Below are 20,900 nucleotides of genomic sequence, written 5' to 3'. Positions count from 1 at the left end.
TTAAAGCATTGTGCTAAACTTAAATGTTCTTTCAAAGTTCAAGAACCTTCCAAGAAGCCAAAGATTCCCTCATACATACCTGCAGAGAAAGAGGAGGTAAAAGAAGAAATAGCATTGTTCAGGAAAGACATCACACCTGTCCCTAAAGCAAAAGAAGACAAAGAAGAGAGGAAAACAGAAGCTGTTCCTGAACCCAAGGACATAACACCTGTACCTCAAATACCTAAACCCAAATTTACACCTGTTGAGTCCACATTGGAGGTCAAGGATGATCTTAAGACTGAACGTAAACCTGAGGTCAAACCTGAACCTAAACCTGAGGTTAAGCCAGAGCCCAAACCAAAGGTTATGCCTAAGGTTAAACGTGAGATCAAACCTGAAGCTAAACCTGAGATTAAGCCAGAGCCCAAACCAAAGGTTTTGCCTGAGGTTAAACCTGAGATCAAACCTGAACCTAAACCTGAGGTTAAGCCAGAGCCCAAACCAAAGGTTATGCCTGAGGTTAAACCTGAGATCAAACCTGAAGCTAAACCTGAGGTTAAGCCAGAGCCCAAACCAAAGGTTATGCCTGAGGTTAAACCTGAGATCAAACCTGAAGTTAAACCTGAGGTTAAGCCAGAGCCCAAACCAAAGGTTATGCCTGAGGTTAAACCTGAGATCAAACCTGAACCTAAACCAGAGATTAAGCCAGAATCCAAACCCAAGATTAAGCCTGAGACAAAACCTGAGATCAAGCTAGAACCTAAACCTGAGGTTAAGCCAGAGCCCAAACCTAAGGTTAAACCTGAGCCTAAACCTGAGGTCAAACCTGAACTTAAACCTGAGGTTAAGCCAGAGCCCAAACCTAAGGTCAAACCTGAGGTCAAACCTGAACCTAAACCTGAGGTTAAGCCTGAGCCCAAACCTAAGGTTAAACCTGAGCCTAAACCTGAGGTCAAACCTGAACCTAAACTTGAGGTTAAGCCAGAGCCCAAACCTAAGATTCAACCTGAGCCTAAACCTGAGGTCAAACCTGAACCTAAACTTGAGGTTAAGCCTGAAGCCAAACCTGAAGTTAAGCCTCTGCTTAAACTTGAAGTCAAGCCAGAGAAACCTACACCAGAGAAGAAACCTGAGCCACTTCTACCAAAAGGTAGTTTTTGTCTCTTAGTGATTCTTTCTTAGTTGCATAATGTCTAGTGTCTTTACCTACTGTCTGATGCTGTGAGTTTGTCTAGCTTCTGATTTTGAAGCATATCTTTTGTCACTCTGCCTGTTTTATGTTTAATCTTTAAGTGTGACATAAAACCACAATGTGTGTCATTTTAAGTTCATGTGGAGGAAGAGAAACCAAAACGAACTCATCCAGAAGCACTACAAGCAGTGCCTACTAAACCAGAACCAGCCACTGTGGTTCCGAAGGAAGTATCTCTTCAAAAAGGTATTAAGTCATGACTTATATCAGTAGATCTTCTTCTGTGCATGTGTCTGTGTCATTTTGTCCTCTTATTAGCCACGCTCTTATTGAAAACCAGTGGCGCTTTGTTGAATTATTGTGTTTGTCCTGTTTCTTGTTCTTGTTTTTGTGTTCAACACTCTTTCAAATTCAGATTCATGCTTTACTGGCATGACAAACATTAACATTTGCATTGCCAAACTCTTATAGTACTGAAGAGTGTGGTGCCCAGTAGAAGAATTCTTTTTAATTTCAATGTTTTCTTAAAGTGCAAGAACCTTTCAAGAAGCCAGAGATTCCATCATACATACCTGCACAAAAAGGCAAAGAAGAAACCTCATGGTTCAGGACAGAAATTGTGTCTGACTCTAAGCCAGAGGATCAGTATGACAAACCAAAAGATACTGTTTTACCTAAAACAGATCTCAAGCAACCCAAGATTTCTCAGAAGACAGCAAAAATGAAAGATGAAGTTTCTCTTAGGCTAAAACCAGAAGAAGGGGAAATAAGTTCTGATAAGCAAGAAGTCATTTCACCTAAAAAAGAACAAACAGAAATAACAACCATGCCTAAGACAGATGTCAAGCAAGATATTCTACATGAAAAGAAAGGATTAGCTTTAGCTACTGAAGAAGTAATGGTGTCTCACATACTGAAGGAAGTACCTTTGTCAAAAATAGAAGAAAAGACAGGTGCCTTATCTTCAGTGACAGAAATGGTCTTTCAAGAACTTAAGGTAGATCTTGCACCAAAAACAGACAAAAGGGACGTTACAGAACTTAAGAAAAAAGAAATTATCTTAATTTCTGAAGATAAAACAATGGCACCACAATCAGTGAAGGCAACATCTGTGCTGAAACCAGAGAAAATAGAGGACATTCCCTCTACAAAGAAGGAATTTGTCTCAAAATCTAAGGAAGAGATGATCTGTAAAGAGCCTAGAGTAGTGCCTCTACCACTTTTAGAGAAAAAGGAAGGTGTTCCACTTAAGAAAAAGGAAATTTTCATAACTTCTGAGGAAGAAATGGTCCTTAAAGAGCCTAAGGTAGTACCTGTATCAATTATAGAGAAAAAGGAAGGCATTCCACTTAAGAAGAAAGAATTTTTCTTAACTTCTGAGGAAGAGATGGTCTTTCAAGAACTTAAGGAAGAACATGTCCCCAAAACAGAAAAAAGTATTCCACATATAAAGAGGGAATTTGTCCTATTTTCTGAGGAAGAAATGGTCCTTCAAGAGCCTAGAGTAGTGCCTGTACCACTTATAGAGGAAAAGGAAGGTATTCCACTTAAGAAGAAGGAACTTTTCTTAACTTCTGTGGAAGAACTGGTCCTTAAAGAGCCTAAGGATGTGCCCGTATCAATTATAGAGAAAAAGGAAGGTATTCCACCTAAGACAAAGGAAATTTTATCAATTTCTGAGGGGGTACATGTCCATGAAGAGCCTAAGGTAGTGCCTGTACCGATTATAGAGGAAAAGGAAAGCAGTCCCCTTAAAAAGAAGGAAATTTTCTTAACTGCTGAGGAGAAAAAGGTCCTTCACAAATTTAAGGTAGAACCTTTAACAAAACCAGAAAAAAGTATTCCACTTATAAAGAAGGAATTTGTCTTAACTTCTGAGGGAGAAACTGAGGCTCAAGAACTTAAGGTAGCACCTGTGTCAAAAATAGAGGAAAAGGACGTAATTCCACTAAAGAAGAAGAGACATATCTTAACTTCTGAAGACAAATTGAAAACTCATAAGTTGAAGGAAACTCCTGTGCCAAAAGTAGAAGACAAGGAAGAAAGAAGTTCTAAAGAACAAGATGTTGCTCTTCAACAGCCAATTGTAACACAAGAACCAAAAATAGAACCAAAAGAAACTGAACAGGTTCTAGTAAAAAAGAAAATTGATTTATCTTCTAAAGAAGTGGAATTAACACCGCAAAAACATGATATGACACCTGATATTGGAAAGGAGATATATCTTATAACTCCAAAGAAAGAAGTGTCACAAAAGACAGATTTAATAACAGCTGTGCCTGAAAAACTTGTATCTATGAAAATTGAAGTTGCTACTTCTGAACAAGAACCTCAGCTTATAATTCCTGGAATTAAAACTGAAGTGGTGGAAGATGTTCCATCTAAACAAAAAACTGCTACTTCTTTGAAGAAAAAGGAATTTGTGCCTCATAAGAAAGAGCATACTCTTATTCCTGCAAAGGATGACACAGAAGTTATCCAAAAAGGTGTTGCTGCTGCAAAAGGTACAATGGCAGTTAATGCCTTATCTTTCTTATCTTCATTCTTTACCTGCTTTTCTTAATATGAACTCTTTAAATGTAAATCTTTACTATTCCACATTACATGTTGTCTTACGTGTTCATATTCTTAATCAGGCATACAAAACCCTGCTCTTTACTGGGTATAAGCCTGTGTCAATATCCTTTTTTCCTCTCCTTTTCTTTTTCTTTTGTCCAAAATCTTAAATGCTTTTCATTCGCAAGAATGGTATCTTAAATGTTATCTGTGTATCTGTATTGATTTCTTATACATCTTTCTTGATAGTGCACCTAATAGCAATTTAAATCTTTTAAGTTCTTTCGGAGCCAAAAGAAGAGCTACCAAGAAAGCTGGATTCAATTCTTGTCTCTCCAGAGAAAGTCAAACAAGCCCAAGGTAGAGCATGAGCTTTAAACATCTTTATCTTCATTAACCTCTTGATTTTCATTCTCTGTTCTTTTGCTGTAAATTGCATGTGTGTGTGTGTTTGTACTTTGTTTTTAAGTGACCCATGCAAAAGTGAGAATTCCACAGACCAAAAAAAATTGTCTGTTAATGTAATAATTTGAGCACATATACTGTAGCAAATGATCAAAACAAGTTTATTCATCTATTTATTTTTAAAATGACAGAAAACACCATCTTTAATAAAATAACAGTGCAAAGGAGTGTGTAATAGTACAAGTTGGATCCTATATTTCAACCATGAGTCTTTGCTGATCTTTACATTAGTATAGTCTGTTATAAATCATTTGGAATTTTTTCTTAGGAATCTGAATATGTAAGTAATTTATCAAATAAAACTTTAACTGTCCTTTAAAGATACACATGTCAGCATGAGACCAGAAGCAGTCTTACCCAAATCTATTGTTACAGCTGAAATGACACCAACCGAAAGAGGTATTTTGACCCATAGCTACTTTATAATGACTTATTTCAATATTGTGAAATTTGGCTTTGGTTTTAAACTAGTCTTATCAAGCTTGTAGAAAAATACATCAAATATTTTTGACAACGTGTCGTATATATGTCTCTTAAAAACGCTTTATTTTCTTCTGGATAACGTCTCAGAACTCCAAGCATCTTCTTTGAATCTTCAGACAAATGTTCAGTCTCTGGGGTTTACAGAGAACATACCATTCATGCCACTTATGATGAAGAATTCTTCTTATGGAGAAGACCCTCAACAGCCAAAAGAAGTGTCCTGTGAGAGAAAAAGTGAAGACAAACACACTGAAGAGGGGGCACATATTAATAAACACAAGTCCATAAAGAGAGAACTGATGGATACCGTGGAAGAAGACATTTTCCATGGACATGTCAGTGAAGATCGTCAAATTCCTTTCCAAAATCTTAGTAATATAAACTCATCAGACAATCAGAGTGATAATAAGAAAGGAAAACTTGCACAGGAACATATAAAGCACAAATCTTCTAAAGTAGAGTCTGTTGGTGATAAAATGAAAAATATTCAAAAGACTGGAAAAGACATTATCCAAAAAGATAAAGGTATAAGGAAAGCCATGGATATTTCAGAAAGAAAAAGCAGCACTACTACAGCTAAGCGATACCCACAATTAGAGAACCTTTTAAATATTACTAGAAGTATGGAACAAGAAGAAGGGGAACATAGTAAGGCGGAGGATATTCAGAAGAATATTGATGTACCAGTGAAGGATCATGAAAGACAGGAGACTAGGTCAGAAAGGACATTATACTCCTTGGTTGATGTTAAAAAACCTGAAAATATAGGCTGCAAAAGTCAAGCATCATCTGAGGATAAGATTTACTCTGATTTTAATCTAAGGGACATTTTGGTAACATCAAAAAGAGATATACCATTGGCAAAAAATATAGCTTCAGCAGAACTAGCAGATCAGGCATTAGTAACTGGTGATGTCCAGCCATTCAGCAGGGTCAAATCTAGAGACACCAAATCTGAGACAACTGCTCAGACTGGTAAGCCAGCAGATCTAAAACATAAACCCAGTTTGGAAGATACACAATCTAAAGATGAAAGGCAATATATTCCTCACAAATACAGGTTGTCTCCTATTCTCAAGGCAGACAGTCAGACAGATATTCGGAGCAGAATAAGAGATGATGAAAAACCTCTGGACACAACAAAAACAGAAAGCCTTAAACAGACTGAATTTTGGCTTCCAAAAGAAATTGAGCAAACAGTACTAGAAGAGTGTGCGCTATGCAGAGACAGTCCATTATCTATTTGTGATGACACCAAAATCATTAAATCTTTTCAGCCATATTTACCAGTGGAAGAAACTAAAAGAAATACTAAAATGATTAGCCATCCTCAAGTTTCTAATGAAAAAATAGATGCTGTGTCCCCTGACAGTGTTTTGTTGCCGAAATATGTAGATGATAAACCTATTGGAGATACACCTGCTAAAAGTGAAGAAATCAACTTCGAATTTAGAGAACAACGTGAAAAGGATGATGCACTTACTAAACTGACACATATCACTCCTCTGAGAGACAGTGTTTCATTAAATGAGGAATCTGTATCTCCCAACAAGGAGATCGCTTTTGCTAAAGTGCAAAAATCTTTCCATCTGGAGGTAGATGTCTGTGAGGGACCAGATAATTCCATAGAAAAAAGTCAGTCTGAAACAGGCACATTTGAAGTTGTTTCAGAGGCATTAAACATTAAAAAAGATATATATCTAATGAAGCAAACACAGGACCACTCTGTGCAACCTATCAAACAAGCTTTAAAAGAAACCAAGACATCACATTTTTCAGAAGACCTGAAAGAGAGAGGTGTTCGAGGTGAAGAAGTACCAATACAAAGCAAGACCCAAAAAATCTCCAAAATTGTAAAACCTCAAGACTATAAATCTTACAAAGGGGGTAGGCCTTTGAAAGGCGAAACTTCACCATTAATGGTTCAAGCTTTCTCAAAAGATCATGTGTCAATAAGGGAGAAATCTATATCTCCCAATAAGGATATTACTTTAGCTAAAGTGTACAAATCTTCCCATCTGGAGGAAGATGTACATGAGGGACTAGAAAGTTCCACAGCAGAATCCTCTTTCAGCAGGATTCACTTTAAAATGGCAAAAAGTCGGCCTGAAATAGACAGTGACAATGACAGTAACAATGTCACAAAAGAATTAACCACTTCTAAACTAAGATATCAAATGAAGGAGGAACACAGGACACAGGACAAATCTGTGCAACCTATCAACCAAGCAGAGAAAGAAATCAAGAAATTAACTCATTTTCCGGAGGAAACAGTATCTTCTAATTATGATATTATCTTTACTGAAGTGCCCAAATCTTTTCATATGGAAGAAGATGTACATGAGGGACCAGAAAGGCCCACAGCAAAAACTTCTTTCAAAAAGATTCATTCTACAGAGGCAAAAAGTCAGCCTGAGTTAGACACCTTTGATCGTAATGCAGTCACAAAAGTATTAACTCCTCCCAAACTAAGATATCAAATGAAGTCTACACAGGAAAAATCTGTGCAACCTATTAAACAAGCAGAGAAAGAAATCAAAACTTTAACTCATTTAGCAGAAGACATGAAAAAGAGAGATGTTCGAGGTGAAGAAGAACCAATACTTTCGGAAGCTGACAGCCAAACCCCAAAAGTCCCCCAAACTTCACAACCTGAAGACTATGAATCTTACAAAGAAGGTATACCTCTGAAAAAAGTGCCTTCACCATTAATCAGTCAAGCTTTCTCAAAAGACCATGGGCCATTAAGGGAGGAATCAGTATCTTCTAATAAAGATATTATATTGACTAAAGTGCAGAAATCTTTTCATATGGAAGAAGATGAACATGAGGTAACAGAAAGGCCCACAGCAGAAACTTTGTTCAAAAAGATTCATTCGACAGAGGCAAAAAGTCAGCCTGAGTTAGACACCTTTGATAGTAATGCAGTCACAAAAGAATTAACTCCTCCCAAACTAAGATATCAAAGGAAGTCTACACAGGAAAAATCTGTGCAACCTATTAAACAAGCAGAGAAAGTAATCAAGAAGGTAACTCTTTTAGCAGAAGACATGAAAAAGAGAGATGTTCGAGGTGAAGAAGAACCAATACTTTCAGAAGCTGACAACCAAACCCCAAAAGTCCCCCAAACTTCACAACCTGAAGACTATGAATCTTACAAAGAAGGTATACCTTTGAAAAAAGTGTCTTCACCATTAATCAGTCAAGCTTTCTCAAAAGACCATGGGCATTTACGGGAGGAATCAGTATCTTCTAATAAAGATATTATATTGACTAAAGTGCACAAATCTTTTCATATGGAAAAAGATAAACATGAGGGAACAGAAAGGCCCACAGCAGAAACTTCGTTCAAAAAGATTCATTCAACCGAGGCAAAAAGTCAGCCTGAGTTAGACACCTTTGATAGTAATGCAGTCACAAAAGAATTAACTCCTCCCAAACTAAGATATCAAAGGAAGTCTACACAGGAAAAATCTGTGCAACCTATTAAACAAGCAGAGAAAGTAATCAAGAAGGTAACTCATTTAGCAGAAGACATGAAAAAGAGAGATGTTCGAGGTGAAGAAGAACCAATACTTTCAGAAGCTGACAACCAAACCCCAAAAGTCCCCCAAACTTCTCAACCTGAAGACTATGAATCTTACAAAGAAGGTATACCTTTGAAAAAAGTGCCTTCACCATTAATCAGTCAAGCTTTCTCAAAAGACCATGGTCATTTACGGGAGGAAACAGTATCTTCTAATTATGATATTATCTTTACTGAAGTGCCCAAATCTTTTCATATGGAAGAAGATGTACATGAGGGACCAGAAAGGCCCACAGCAAAAACTTCTTTCAAAAAGATTCATTCTACAGAGGCAAAAAGTCAGCCTGAGTTAGACACCTTTGATAGTAATGCAGTCACAAAAGAATTAACTCCTCCCAAACTAAGATATCAAATGAAGTCTACACAGGAAAAATCTGTGCAACCTATTAAACAAGCAGAGAAAGAAATCAAAACTTTAACTCATTTTGCAGAAGACATAAAAAAGAGAGATGTTCGAGGTGAAGAAGAACCAATACTATCAGAAGCTGACAGCCAAACCCCAAAAGTCCCCCAAACTTCACAACCTGAAGACTATGAATCTTACAAAAAAGGTATACCTTTGAAAAAAGTGCCTTCGCCATTAATCAGTCAAGCTTTCTCAAAAGACCATGGTCATTTACGGGAGGAAACAGTATCTTCTAATTATGATATTATCTTTACTGAAGTGCCCAAATCTTTTCATATGGAAGAAGATGTACATGAGGGACCAGAAAGGCCCACAGCAAAAACTTCTTTCAAAAAGATTCATTCTACAGAGGCAAAAAGTCAGCCTGAGTTAGACACCTTTGATAGTAATGCAGTCACAAAAGAATTAACTCCTCCCAAACTAAGATATCAAATGAAGTCTACACAGGAAAAATCTGTGCAACCTATTAAACAAGCAGAGAAAGAAATCAAAACTTTAACTCATTTTGCAGAAGACATAAAAAAGAGAGATGTTCGAGGTGAAGAAGAACCAATACTATCAGAAGCTGACAGCCAAACCCCAAAAGTCCCCCAAACTTCACAACCTGAAGACTATGAATCTTACAAAAAAGGTATACCTTTGAAAAAAGTGCCTTCGCCATTAATCAGTCAAGCTTTCTCAAAAGATCATGGGCCATTAATGGAGGAATCAGTATCTTCTAATAAGGATATTATCTTTACGAAAGTGCAGAAATCTTTTCATATGGAAGAAGATGTACATGAGGGACCAGAAAGGCCCACAGCAGAAACCTCTTTCAAAAAGATTCATTCTACAGAGGCAAAAACTCAGCCTGAGTTAGACACCTTTGATAGTAATGCAGTCACAAAAGAATTAACCCCTCCTAAACTAAGATATAAAATGAAGTCTACACAGGAAAAATCTGTACAACCTATTAAACAAGCAGAGAAAGAAATCAAGACATTAACAAATTTTGCAGAAGACATGAAAAAGAGAGATGTTCAATATGAAGAAGTACCAATACTTTCAGAAACTGACAACCAAAGCCGAAAAGTCCCCCAAACTTCTCAACCTGAAGACTATGAATCTTACAAAGAAGGTATACATTTGAAAAAAGTGCCTTCACCATTAATCAGTCAAGTTTTCTCAAAAGATCATGGACCATTAAGGGAGGAATCAGTATCTTCTAATAAGGATATTATATTGACTAAAGTGCAGAAATCTTTTCTTATGGAAGAAGATGTACATGAGGGACCAGAAAGGCTCACAGTAGAAACCTCTTTCAAAGAGATTCATTCTACAGAGGCAAAAAGTCAGCCTGAGTTAGACACCTTTGGTGGCAACTTTGTTTCAGAAGAATTGAACATTCCTAAAGTGAGTTATCAAATGATGCTTACACAGGACCACTCTGTGCAACCTATCAAACAAGATATAAAAGAAATCAAGAAATCATCCTCTGCAGGAGACAAAAACAAGGGAGGAATTCCAGGTAAAGTAGAGTTAATACTGTTAGAAGGAGAGAGAGAAACCAACAACTTGTCCAAAACTGTACAACCTAAAGACAAAAAGCACCTTGGTAAAGAAGCACCTTTACCATTAAATATTCCAGCTTTGTCAAAAAAAGATGGGTCATTAATATTGAGAGTTTCTGATCGCAAGACTGAGCCCTTGCCATGTGATGGGAAGGATATTACACAACTGGACCATATTACTAGCATTAGTGAAAAAATGGAAATGAATGAAAAGAAACCATTCAAAGCCAAAGAGCAAACTGAAAGGGAGAATTCTTACTTAAATAAGCGATACATTCAGGAGGAGAAATCTCTTCAATTAGCAGATACAATATTACCATCAACTGAAACCGGTGAATTACCTAAGGGTCTTCTGAAATGGAAAGATGATTTTGAAGAAGATGATTTCACTAAACCACTGAAACCCTTTAAGACACCAAAGGCTGATTCTGAAGCTATATTTCTTAAAACTGAACAGTTTCCATTCAGTAAAAGACTTACTCAAGACTTTGTGGACCCCTCTTTGGAAGATAAAGAAAGCATGCTCAAAGAAAAGTCTACCGCAAAGATGGATCTTATACAACATCATGAATTTACTCTCCCAGTAGCTGCAAGTGTGAGAGGTATTAGATATCGTCTTGCGTGTTTCTTGTATCAAGAACTCTTATAACCACTCTTGCGCACATTTAACCCTGCAAAGAAATTTTGTGTCATCAAACAGTCTCACTGTGTCTTGTTAGTGTAACAGAGTGAATAAAACACGGTTCGTATGCACTTTTGAATGTGGCTGTATCACACAATACTATTTTATTAGTAAAAAACAAGCCCTTTTTGTCAAACAAACTTTTCCCATCACTTTCCCTTATGTTGTCTGTATTTGTCACTGCACTTGTATGAAATTCTCACTGCTGGTTCACTCAGTGGCTTCACACATTAATATTTTAAAGTAGTGATGACTTCTAACATTATTTTATATTAATCTTCTTAAGTGCCTGAACCAGAGAAGATAGCTCCTTCAGAAAAACCAGCCATTCCTCCGAAAAAGGAGGAGATTGTTCCCAAAGGTACAAAAATTTTTTGATTGGACAATTTTGCTGTTATTTAAAGTGTGTTATTTTGTTCTGGTCTCTTTTAATTGTTTTGTTTTTTTTGCTTAAAAATCTGAAAATCGCTTTTCAAATATATGGCTTGATAACCTGGCCATACTTTTTCACAGTTGAAAAGAAACCAACTCCAGAGCCTGCAAAGAAAGTTGAAGGTACTTTTATATTACTCTTGTCTTGTCTTTAATCTCACCTCTTGTTAGTATTTTCCATTAGTTATTAATATATATTTTGTATGTGTGTTTTATCATTTCATACATGTGTACATTCTCTTAGAAGAATTAATGTGTTTTCTGTCAGTCTTATAGTGTGTCTGTGTATATATGTGTTTATGACTTGAATACATGGTTGTGTGTAGCTGACAGGAACTTATCTCTGAGTGGCCATGCAAATTAAACTGTGTTAATAGGATCTTTACTTATCTTTCCGTACTTTGAATGATGTGCAGCTAAAAAAGAAGAACCACCTGAGCCTGCAGCTGTGCCACAACCAAAGAAAGTTCCTCCTGTTGAAGGTAGTTGGTGCTTTATTTATTAATACTGAATAATCATTCAGTCATCTTAAATTCATTTTTCTGTATGTTATTAACATGATCTCAATCTCATGAGCCTCATCTTATGTACTAAATATTTTGCTTGGCTTGTCTGAATGCCTTCGTTTTCTTCATATCACTTTTGCACTTCACATTTTAACTGAGTTTTTGTAAAATTTAACATACCGACAACTGAGAAGGCAGCAACTGCAAAACATCACCCAAGCCATCAGACAACCACTCCTGCTGAAATTCCATCATTAAACCCCAGCAGTAGGGATGTATTTTCTTCAAAATAAGAATCTTCTTAAGTCAGCTGAGTTGCACCTTTTGTGTACTACTTGCATAATTTTTGACAATTATTTTATCCACCTCTTAGCCTCATCAGAGGTTTAAAATATTCTTATATACATGGATAATCATATCATTATAGATATGTCTGAAGCATTCTTAAACTTAGTTTACACTATGTCTTAAGTTCAAGTGAAGAAGAAGAAGAAGCCTGAAGATCTTAAGATCATGGAAAAGGAGATAACAGACACAGGTAGCAGAATAAACAGAAAATCAGGTAGCAGAATAAACAGAAGATATGATATTCTTGAGACATATAACTGACATTCCTTTTAAATTATTTTGAACTACCCACATTACCAGAACCCAGCGCATCAAAACCAACTGCAAATAAAAAAACAGACACATCTTGGGCAACAACCGACAGGTATCAAAAGTGGATTATCTTGGAAACTAAACACAGTTAATTTACCCATACTTGTGTCATCCTCTTATATTTCAAAATTCTTCTTTCTTCCTTCCTTTTTTGGTGAAAGGTATTAAGTGAACACCACTTAAAAGTGTAAAGCACCATTGTTAAAATGTTGTGCAAAACCTCTAAAGATTTATTGTCCATTTGTGAAGTGGCCATTATAATATAAATCAATATCCCTGCCTGCATGCAACTGACATGCATCCATCTTTTTTTGCCTTTATTATCATCTCTTTATCTAACAATATGTGCCCATATTTTTTAAATCAGATGGTGAAAAAGAACCAGTTTCTGCACCTGCTCCCACACCAGTGAAAAAAGGTAAGACTGAAAGTGTCATAGTTTTCAGTTATATTTCTATCTTTTTAGAAATTGCATTTTTTGTATTCTGCACCTAAATCTCAATATACTTTTTGGTATGTTTCTCATAGGTTGTGGAACTATGTTTTTTGTTTTTTGTTGTATTGTCATCTATTATATCTATTATGTCATCTATTATATTGCGTTCTGTTTGGTCCTAATGTATGTGGTTTGTCATGTCCAGTTTTATATGTCCAGTTTTGTATGTCAAAATTATCTGGATTACATGTTACTGTGGTTGTTGTGTTGAGTTTTGATTCTGTTTGTTCAGCTTTTGTTCGGTATATAATGTCATAAATTTTCAAATCTGAAGGGAAAATTCTTATTCCTGAGGAAGAAAAGCTAGAAATGCCAACTCTAAAGAAAGTTACAAGGATTTCCAAAGAAAAGCATGAGGAACAAGAAACAGTGAAACTGAAGAAGGTATATAAGCCTTCACCAGAAGAGCACGAGGAAAGCAAAAAGATCTATGCTGAAGCTACCACTGAGGTTTTAATTACTGAGAGTTATGAGGCTGAAAGGCATTTTGAAAAATATGAGCGTATCAAGAGAACTGAAATAACAAGACCTGAAAAAGACAAAATTACACCAGTGGAGCCTGTTAAAGAACCAGAAGAGACAAAAACAGAGGTTGAAATGGTGGAGAAGCCAGAAATGAAGAAAAAAGCAAAGATTCCAAAACAAGACATATCTGAGGAGCCTGGATTGGCTTTGAAGAAAGTAAAGAAATTACCACCTGAAACAAAAGAACAAGAAACAGTTAAATTAAAACCTTTTGAAAAGCCTGGAAAACCAGTGCCTGAACCAGCGAAAGACACTAAAAAGGAACCAACAGAAAAAGAACCTATATCTTTTAAAAAGGGCAGAGAGCCTATTACTTTTGAGAAAGGTGAAAAACCCCAAAAGACTGATGTACACAAAGAACCTGAGGTCACCAAGAAAACAACAGAGCCTCCAAAGCCTGATGAGAAGAAGCCAGATGAGGCTGTACGTAAACCTGTTGACAGAGCTAAAAAAGATGAACAGGCAAAAGAGCCTGATACACCATCGTGGAAAGGCAAGAGGATCCCAAAACAAGATGAGGAACCTGAGAAGGTTCAGCTAAAGCCTTTCAAAAAGAAGCCTTCAGATGAATCACCAGAAGTAAAAGATGCTCCTGAACCCAAGGAACGGCAGCCACTAGAAATATCACCACCTAGTCGTGTCCCAAAGACAGAACTCTTAAAGGAACCAAAAGTGCCTCAAAAAGAAGTCGAAATTCCTGAAAAAGAAGTTCAAAAGATGCCACCTGGTGTACCCAAAGAAGAAGAAAAGAAGGAAATTCCTAAAAAAGTGACACCTGTTAAAAAGGAGGTGACTCCAAAGAAGGAGGAGGAAAAGAAACCTCTAGTGATCAAAAAGGGCAGTTTGCCAAAGGAGCCTGAGAAAGAAGAGGTTATATTAAAACCCATTGAACTTGCCAAGAAGGGTTTGGAGCCTAAAAAGTCTCCTTCACCCAAGGTGACTCAAGCAGAACCAACTGAACTAGCTCCACTGGAAAAGAAGCTGAGTGCAGGTGTGGCTAAGAAACCACTCCCTGAAAAGATTTCTCCCAAAGAATCAATTGAAAGTGTTGTCCTGAAAAAGGTGCCTAAGAAAATTTCACCCCAAGAGAAAAAGTCTGAAGAAATTCCTGCAAAAAAGGGGCATGAAGAAATTCCTTTAATAAAAGAGCTGTCTCCTGGAGCTGTGGAGTTAAGAAAAATCTCAACACAAATGGAAGAAGAAGTATTTGAAGAGGAGATGGCTGAAATTGAAGGTGAGGAGGAAGATGAGGCATGGGGATGGGAGCTTTCTCCTCAAGATAGTTATGCTTCTGAAGACACAGAGTATTTGGAAGAAGGCGCACTTGAGACTGCTGGAAGACCAGGAGGTAGACGAGGTGAGAGGGTAACTGTGGCTCCTCACCTGTGAATGTCCTTTTATCCCAGTCTTTTATCCCATCCTCCAGAAATCAATCTTTTTTATACCCTGAATAATCATCCTTCACATCTTCATATCCATAATGAAAAACATTGTAAATGTTGTCTGTCTTCATCTAAGTCAGTCTTTATTATGGAATGCATGTTGTCTTTTAACATCCTCTCATCTTGTTAAATGTATGTTTGTCCATATTGTGAGTTAACCATGGGGTACATCCATTGGTGCCATCTTTTGTTTCATGAATGAAACATAATTTCATTCATTTCTGGCATGATTTTAATCCTCATGAGTCATACCCTATTTTTATTTTCATTTCATCAAGATTCACATCTTGCTGTTATTGTTACAATACGTATAAATATGCAAATCCATCTCCATTTTTACATATCCATGAAATGTAACTAATTTCTGATATTTTTTGTTCAGAGGGAAAACCAAAAGAAGAGGCTGGAAGGGGACGGGGCCTGAAACGTAAGTGTTTTAGGAGCTTCATTTTATATACTGTTTACATCATTTATTTTCCAATACACTTGATGTAGAGAGGTGTCATAAAAACACACAGACTGGCTGATGTGGTGGACATGTTAAATTTTTTTAGAATTGGGTCTAGTAATAGAGCAGAAGTCATGGTAAAAATATGTGCCAGGCGTGAATCAATAGCATATTATATGTCACCTAGTAGTCATTCATATTAATGTTACATACAGTATGTGTGTAATTAGTCAACCTAAATAATGAGTTCTTATTAATTTTAATGCAACTGGTTGTGGCATGCTAACTAGCTGGTGTTGCAGAGCTAGAATTACAGCAATAAAATACCTTGGGTCCAACAAACTGTATACTTGTAAAAAAAATTATACAGAGTAAGCAAACTGTCAACACTTTTCTATTTTAAATTCATTTAATGTAGGCTAAATGTTTAGATACATTTGTGGCCAATGCCATAAATATAATGTTCACGGGTGACCAATGACAGCATCTTCTTGCAAGCAAAATGTAAAAGCAATACCACTGCTACAAGGGACTCAACTCTGACAATCATATCCAGAGGTCATGTGCAGTGAAAAGGTGGCATAAGTCATACTATTATAAGTAAGATAATGATAGTTTTTCACTGACATACAGGACCCATAAGCATACTTTTATCTTTTAACTGTTCCCCTCTATTTGCATTATAGCAAAACAGACTCCTTCTCCTGGAGATGTTGGACGAGGAAGAGGACTGAAACCCGGTGCTGGTGGTGACAAACCTCCAGGACAATCCCCATTTGAATATACACTTAAAGCTGTTCCTCTGAAGTTTGTAAAGGAGCTTAAAGACATTGTGTTGCAGGAGGCTGAGTCTATTGGTTCCTCTGCTGTGTTTGAGTGCCAGATTTCTCCTTCTACTGCTATAACTTCATGGATGAAAGATGGAAGTAACCTCAGGGAGAGTCCAAAGCACAAGTTCACGTCTGATGGAAAAGACCGCAAATTGGCCATTATTGATGTCCAGCTTTCTGACACAGGGGAATACGTATGTGTTGCCAAGCTTGGAAATAAAGAGAAGACCTCCATTGCCAAACTTATTGTTGAAGGTAAAATGTGCTAATGTGTCTTCACACACATAGTGTTTTGTCACTTTGAGTATATCACTGGTGTAGACCAAAACAACAGTCACGAATTAGATGGACTAGTGGATGTCCAAACATGCATGCATAATACACATTTTTTGTCAGTTAGAGCTAAAACTAAGCTGCACTGCACAAACTGAACTAACAATCAGAGCTGTAACTCTGCAAGAATGCTATGTTTCCCTGAGATTATGAAGGAGAGACAAAAAAAAAAAAAATAACATTGGATGCAAAACAAAAGAACAAACTTTGATTTAAATATGCGCAGTGTGAAACCAAACTATATAGTAGTATTCTATATAGTATTCTCTCTGATTCACTCTGTAAACAGACTAATATGTGAAAGCACTCTACACAATTCAAGGACACAATGCATTCTCTTCGTAGAGGAAAACAGTGAATACAGAGAAGGGTGATCTCCTTTCTGTATTTTTTTTTTTTTTGCAGAGTTGCCTGTGAGATTCACAAAGAACCTGGAAGAGGAAATTTCTGTAATTAAGGGTCAGCCCATGTACTTGACCTGTGAGTTAAGCAAAGACAGGGATGTGCTTTGGAAGAAGGATGGAAAGCCTCTTTCAGAAATTGCTGGCAAGATTGCCATCAATGTTATTGGACTGCAACGTTCTGTAACAATCCAGGATGCAAATGATGATGATGCAGGAGTTTACACATGCGAGTGTGAAAATCTCAAAACTCAGTCCAATGTTAAGATCATTGGTGAGTACAAGTAAGCCTATTATAATTGCATATCCACTTAACCTGGAAAGTTCTGTGTTTAACTGATTTTTTAAATAATTTTTTGGCAGAAGTCATTAGAGACTGGTTGGTGAGACCACTAAGGGACCAGCATGTGAAACCAAAGGCCACTGCTAACTTCAAATGTGAGCTCATCAAAGACACTCCCAACTGGAAGTGGTACAAAGGGAATGAAGAGATTCCAAATGAACCCACAGATAAGACTGAAGTCAAAAAGGATGGAAACAACATTGCTTTGACTATTAAGAATGCCCAACCAAATGATGCTGATGAGTATGCTATTGAAGTTGAAGGTCGTAGATACCCAGCAAAACTGACACTTGGAGGTTTGTGATCATTTTAAAATTCTCTCTCTCTCTCTCTCTCTCTCTCTCTCTCTCTCTATATATATATATATATATATATATATATATATATATATATATATATATATATATGTATATAGAGAGAGAGAGAGAGAGAGAGAGAGAGAGAAAAAGAGAGAGAGAAATATATATATATATATATATATATAGAGAGAGAGAGAAATATATATATATATGTGTGTGTGTTTGTGTGTGTGTGTAATAAAAAAAAAACCTTAATTTTAAATAATACAGAACGTGAAGCTGAGATCCTAAAACCCCTTGTAAGCGTTGAAGTTGTTGAAAAAGAGGAGGCCAATTTTGATACTGAAATCTCTGAGGATGATGTACCTGGAGAATGGAAACTTAAAGGGCAGGTTCTAACAAGATCACCGGTAAGACATTTGCAAAAGTGGTTTGATAATTTCCCAGTGAACATAGATAAATTATGCAAAATTTCTATTTGTGTTTCTTTTTTAAGACATGTGATATCAGAGCAGAGGGAAAGAAGCGTTTCCTTACTTTGAAAAATGTTCAGCTTGATCAGGCGGGAGAAGTAACATACCAAGCTCTGAATGCCATCACAAGTGCAATGCTTATAGTCAAAGGTATGTTGACTAACAAAAGAGTAATAAATTATTAATATACGTATGTCTATACATAACATTTCTGGATAATCTTCATTTAAATTCCTAGAAATTGAAATGGACTTCATAGTACCACTGAAGGATATTACAGTGCCTGAAAAGAAACAAGCTAAGTTTGAGTGTACCATCACTAAAGATGTGTCTAAAGTGATGTGGTATAGAGGATCTGATATTATATCATCAGACCAGAAATATGATATAATTGATGATGGAAAGAAGCACATGTTGGTTATAAACAACTGTGAGTTTGATGATGAGGGAGATTACAGTATTGAGGTCTTAAGCAAAACATCGAAAGCTAAACTGACTGTTGAGGGTAAGTCATGGTTCAAGCCGTTGCATAATGTTTCCAGTGCCGGATCATCCAGACCCCATTTAATTCATGATCTTACTTAACTCAAGTAATTGTTTGTTAAAGGTATTAGACTGAAGTTTGTCTCACCAATGTCGGATCAAACTGTGAAGGAAGGTAAAACTGCTCGGTTTGAGATTGAGCTTTCTCATGAGAATGTGCCAGTGGCTTGGTACAAAAATGAAACAAAACTGCATCCAAGCAGAACAGTGCTTACCCATGTTGATGGAAAGAGATATATATTAGAAATCAAAGAAGTCACACTAGATGATACTTGCCAAATAAAGGCAGAGGCAAAAGGAATATCAACCACTGCAAACCTGACAGTCTTAGGTAATGTTTTTGTGGGTGTTGTTCTGATATTTTAATAATTGTAATTACTGACCTCCAATGCATTAAAATATATAATTTTTTTCCTTGTATTATTCAGAATCTGAAAAGTAAAGCCCTTTGTCGCTCATTGGTATTTCTGTTTTCAGAGAGAGATGCCTACTTCACAGTTAAACTTCAAGACTACACTGCAGTTGAGAAAGATGATGTCACTCTTGACTGTGAGCTGAGCAAAGATGTCCCGGTCAAGTGGTTCCATAACGAGATTGAAATTAAGGCCTCAAAAATGGTTTCCATGAAGGCTGAGGGTAACCGAAGAATTCTCCACATAAAGAAAGTGGAGAACAAAGATAGTGGCAACTATGTTTGTGACTGTGGAACAGACAAAACAATGGCCACTATGAATATTGAAGGTAAATACTACAGGATTTAAGCAATAATTCTCAAAATTCAATTAAATCATTGAATTATTAAGATTTATTATCAATAACATTCTCATGGTATCAACCTGATTGGGAAATTGAGATGGACCATTCTGAGTACAATAAATGGACAAAATAAATAAAAACTATTAGAAATATCTGTTATTAAAAAACAGTAACTGAGCTCATCAGTAAAGATTGTAGTGACATTATTTATTAAAGCATAAATAACTGTGCCACCATATTGTAAGTATTAAATCCAGTGCATATTTACTACTAATATTCTTTTCCAGCTCGTGACATTAAGGTTGTTCGTCCCATGTATGGTGTTGAGCTCTATGATGGTGAAACTGCACGTTTTGAAGTGGAACTCTCTGAGGATGATGTCCACGGCCAGTGGAAATTAAAAGGAGAGGTTCTTTCTCAGTCACCGGTATGAACATTTACCGAAAAGAAAATCATTGTATTGAACTAAATACATACCTTTAATTTATTTTACAGATAAATACCTTTACTTTATATGATATATTTATCTTTGTTTCCATAGGATGTTGAAATAATTGAGGATGGAGCTAAGCACACTTTAACTTTGTACAACTGCAAAGTTCCCCAGTCCGGTGAAGTTTCATTCCAAGGTGCTAATGCTAAATGTTCTGCAAATCTGAAGGTGAAAGGTATGCTTTTACGCTTTCTATTTTTTTTTTATGTCATGTCACTAAATATGAATAAAAAATATATATATACAACTACTGCATAACTGATTTTATTTATTTTGTAGAGCTTCCAATTACTTTCCTTACACCTTTGAGTGATGTGCAAGTATATGAGAAAGATGAAGCACGGTTTGAGTGTGAAATATCACGAGAACCAAAATCCTTCAGGTGGCTGAAGGGAACCCAGGAATTGAAGGCAGATGACAAATTTGACATTGTGACAGAGGGGAAAAGGCACAGTCTTGTTATCAAATCTGCTGCCTTTGAAGATGAGGCTAAATACATGTTTGAGGCTGAGGACAAGCGAACATCTGCCAAACTCATTATTCAAGGTCATTATTCTCTATTATAATCAAGCAAACTCTTTTAGCAAATCATATTTGTTAATGATGAATGTGCTGTTAATGAAAGGATGTGCTGTTACTGAAAGGATCACATTTGCATATTATTTTACAGGCATTCGTCTTGAGTTTGTCAAACCTATCAAGGATGTTACGGTAAAGGAGCGTGAGACTGCAGAATTCAGCATTGAACTTTCACATGAGAAAGTTCAGGTCATCTGGTACAAAAATGATGTGCGTTTGCACCCAAGTAAAGTGGTGCACATGTCTGAACATGGAAAGATCCACACTCTGTCTTTTAAGGAGGTGTCCATTGATGATACTTCTTTGATCAAAGCAGAGGCCCTTGGAAAAAGCTGTGAGGCAATGCTCACAGTACTTGGTAAATGCTTGCTATATTTTTAGATTTTTGTCCATGGTGGCAGTAAAACATAGCAAATTATATGCATTTGTTTTAATCAAC

General features: G+C 36.5%; 1 protein-coding gene across 2 annotated transcripts in view; it reads left to right on the top strand.

The window, feature by feature from the left end:
• ttn.2 (titin, tandem duplicate 2) overlaps positions 1-20,900 on the top strand; it is a 170,023-nt gene that overhangs the window by 66,343 nt on the left and 82,780 nt on the right. For both annotated transcript variants that reach the window (XM_058391673.1, XM_058391672.1), the window contains 17 exons: positions 11,189-11,263; positions 11,416-11,457; positions 11,751-11,816; positions 12,868-12,918; positions 15,346-15,390; positions 16,098-16,496; positions 16,980-17,249; positions 17,339-17,614; positions 17,888-18,027; positions 18,114-18,240; positions 18,329-18,595; positions 18,698-18,964; positions 19,111-19,374; positions 19,677-19,816; positions 19,931-20,057; positions 20,162-20,428; positions 20,553-20,819. In XM_058391673.1, coding sequence (XP_058247656.1) covers positions 11,189-11,263; positions 11,416-11,457; positions 11,751-11,816; positions 12,868-12,918; positions 15,346-15,390; positions 16,098-16,496; positions 16,980-17,249; positions 17,339-17,614; positions 17,888-18,027; positions 18,114-18,240; positions 18,329-18,595; positions 18,698-18,964; positions 19,111-19,374; positions 19,677-19,816; positions 19,931-20,057; positions 20,162-20,428; positions 20,553-20,819 — 3,090 coding nt within the window. The remainder of the gene's footprint in view (positions 1-11,188; positions 11,264-11,415; positions 11,458-11,750; positions 11,817-12,867; positions 12,919-15,345; positions 15,391-16,097; positions 16,497-16,979; positions 17,250-17,338; positions 17,615-17,887; positions 18,028-18,113; positions 18,241-18,328; positions 18,596-18,697; positions 18,965-19,110; positions 19,375-19,676; positions 19,817-19,930; positions 20,058-20,161; positions 20,429-20,552; positions 20,820-20,900) is intronic.

This window comes from Hemibagrus wyckioides, linkage group LG06, assembly GCF_019097595.1.
Source record: "Hemibagrus wyckioides isolate EC202008001 linkage group LG06, SWU_Hwy_1.0, whole genome shotgun sequence".
In the NCBI taxonomy this organism is placed as follows: Eukaryota; Metazoa; Chordata; class Actinopteri; order Siluriformes; family Bagridae; genus Hemibagrus; species Hemibagrus wyckioides.
The sequence above is the reverse complement of the archived record's forward strand: the minus strand, read 5'-3'. Positions and strand labels throughout refer to the sequence as shown.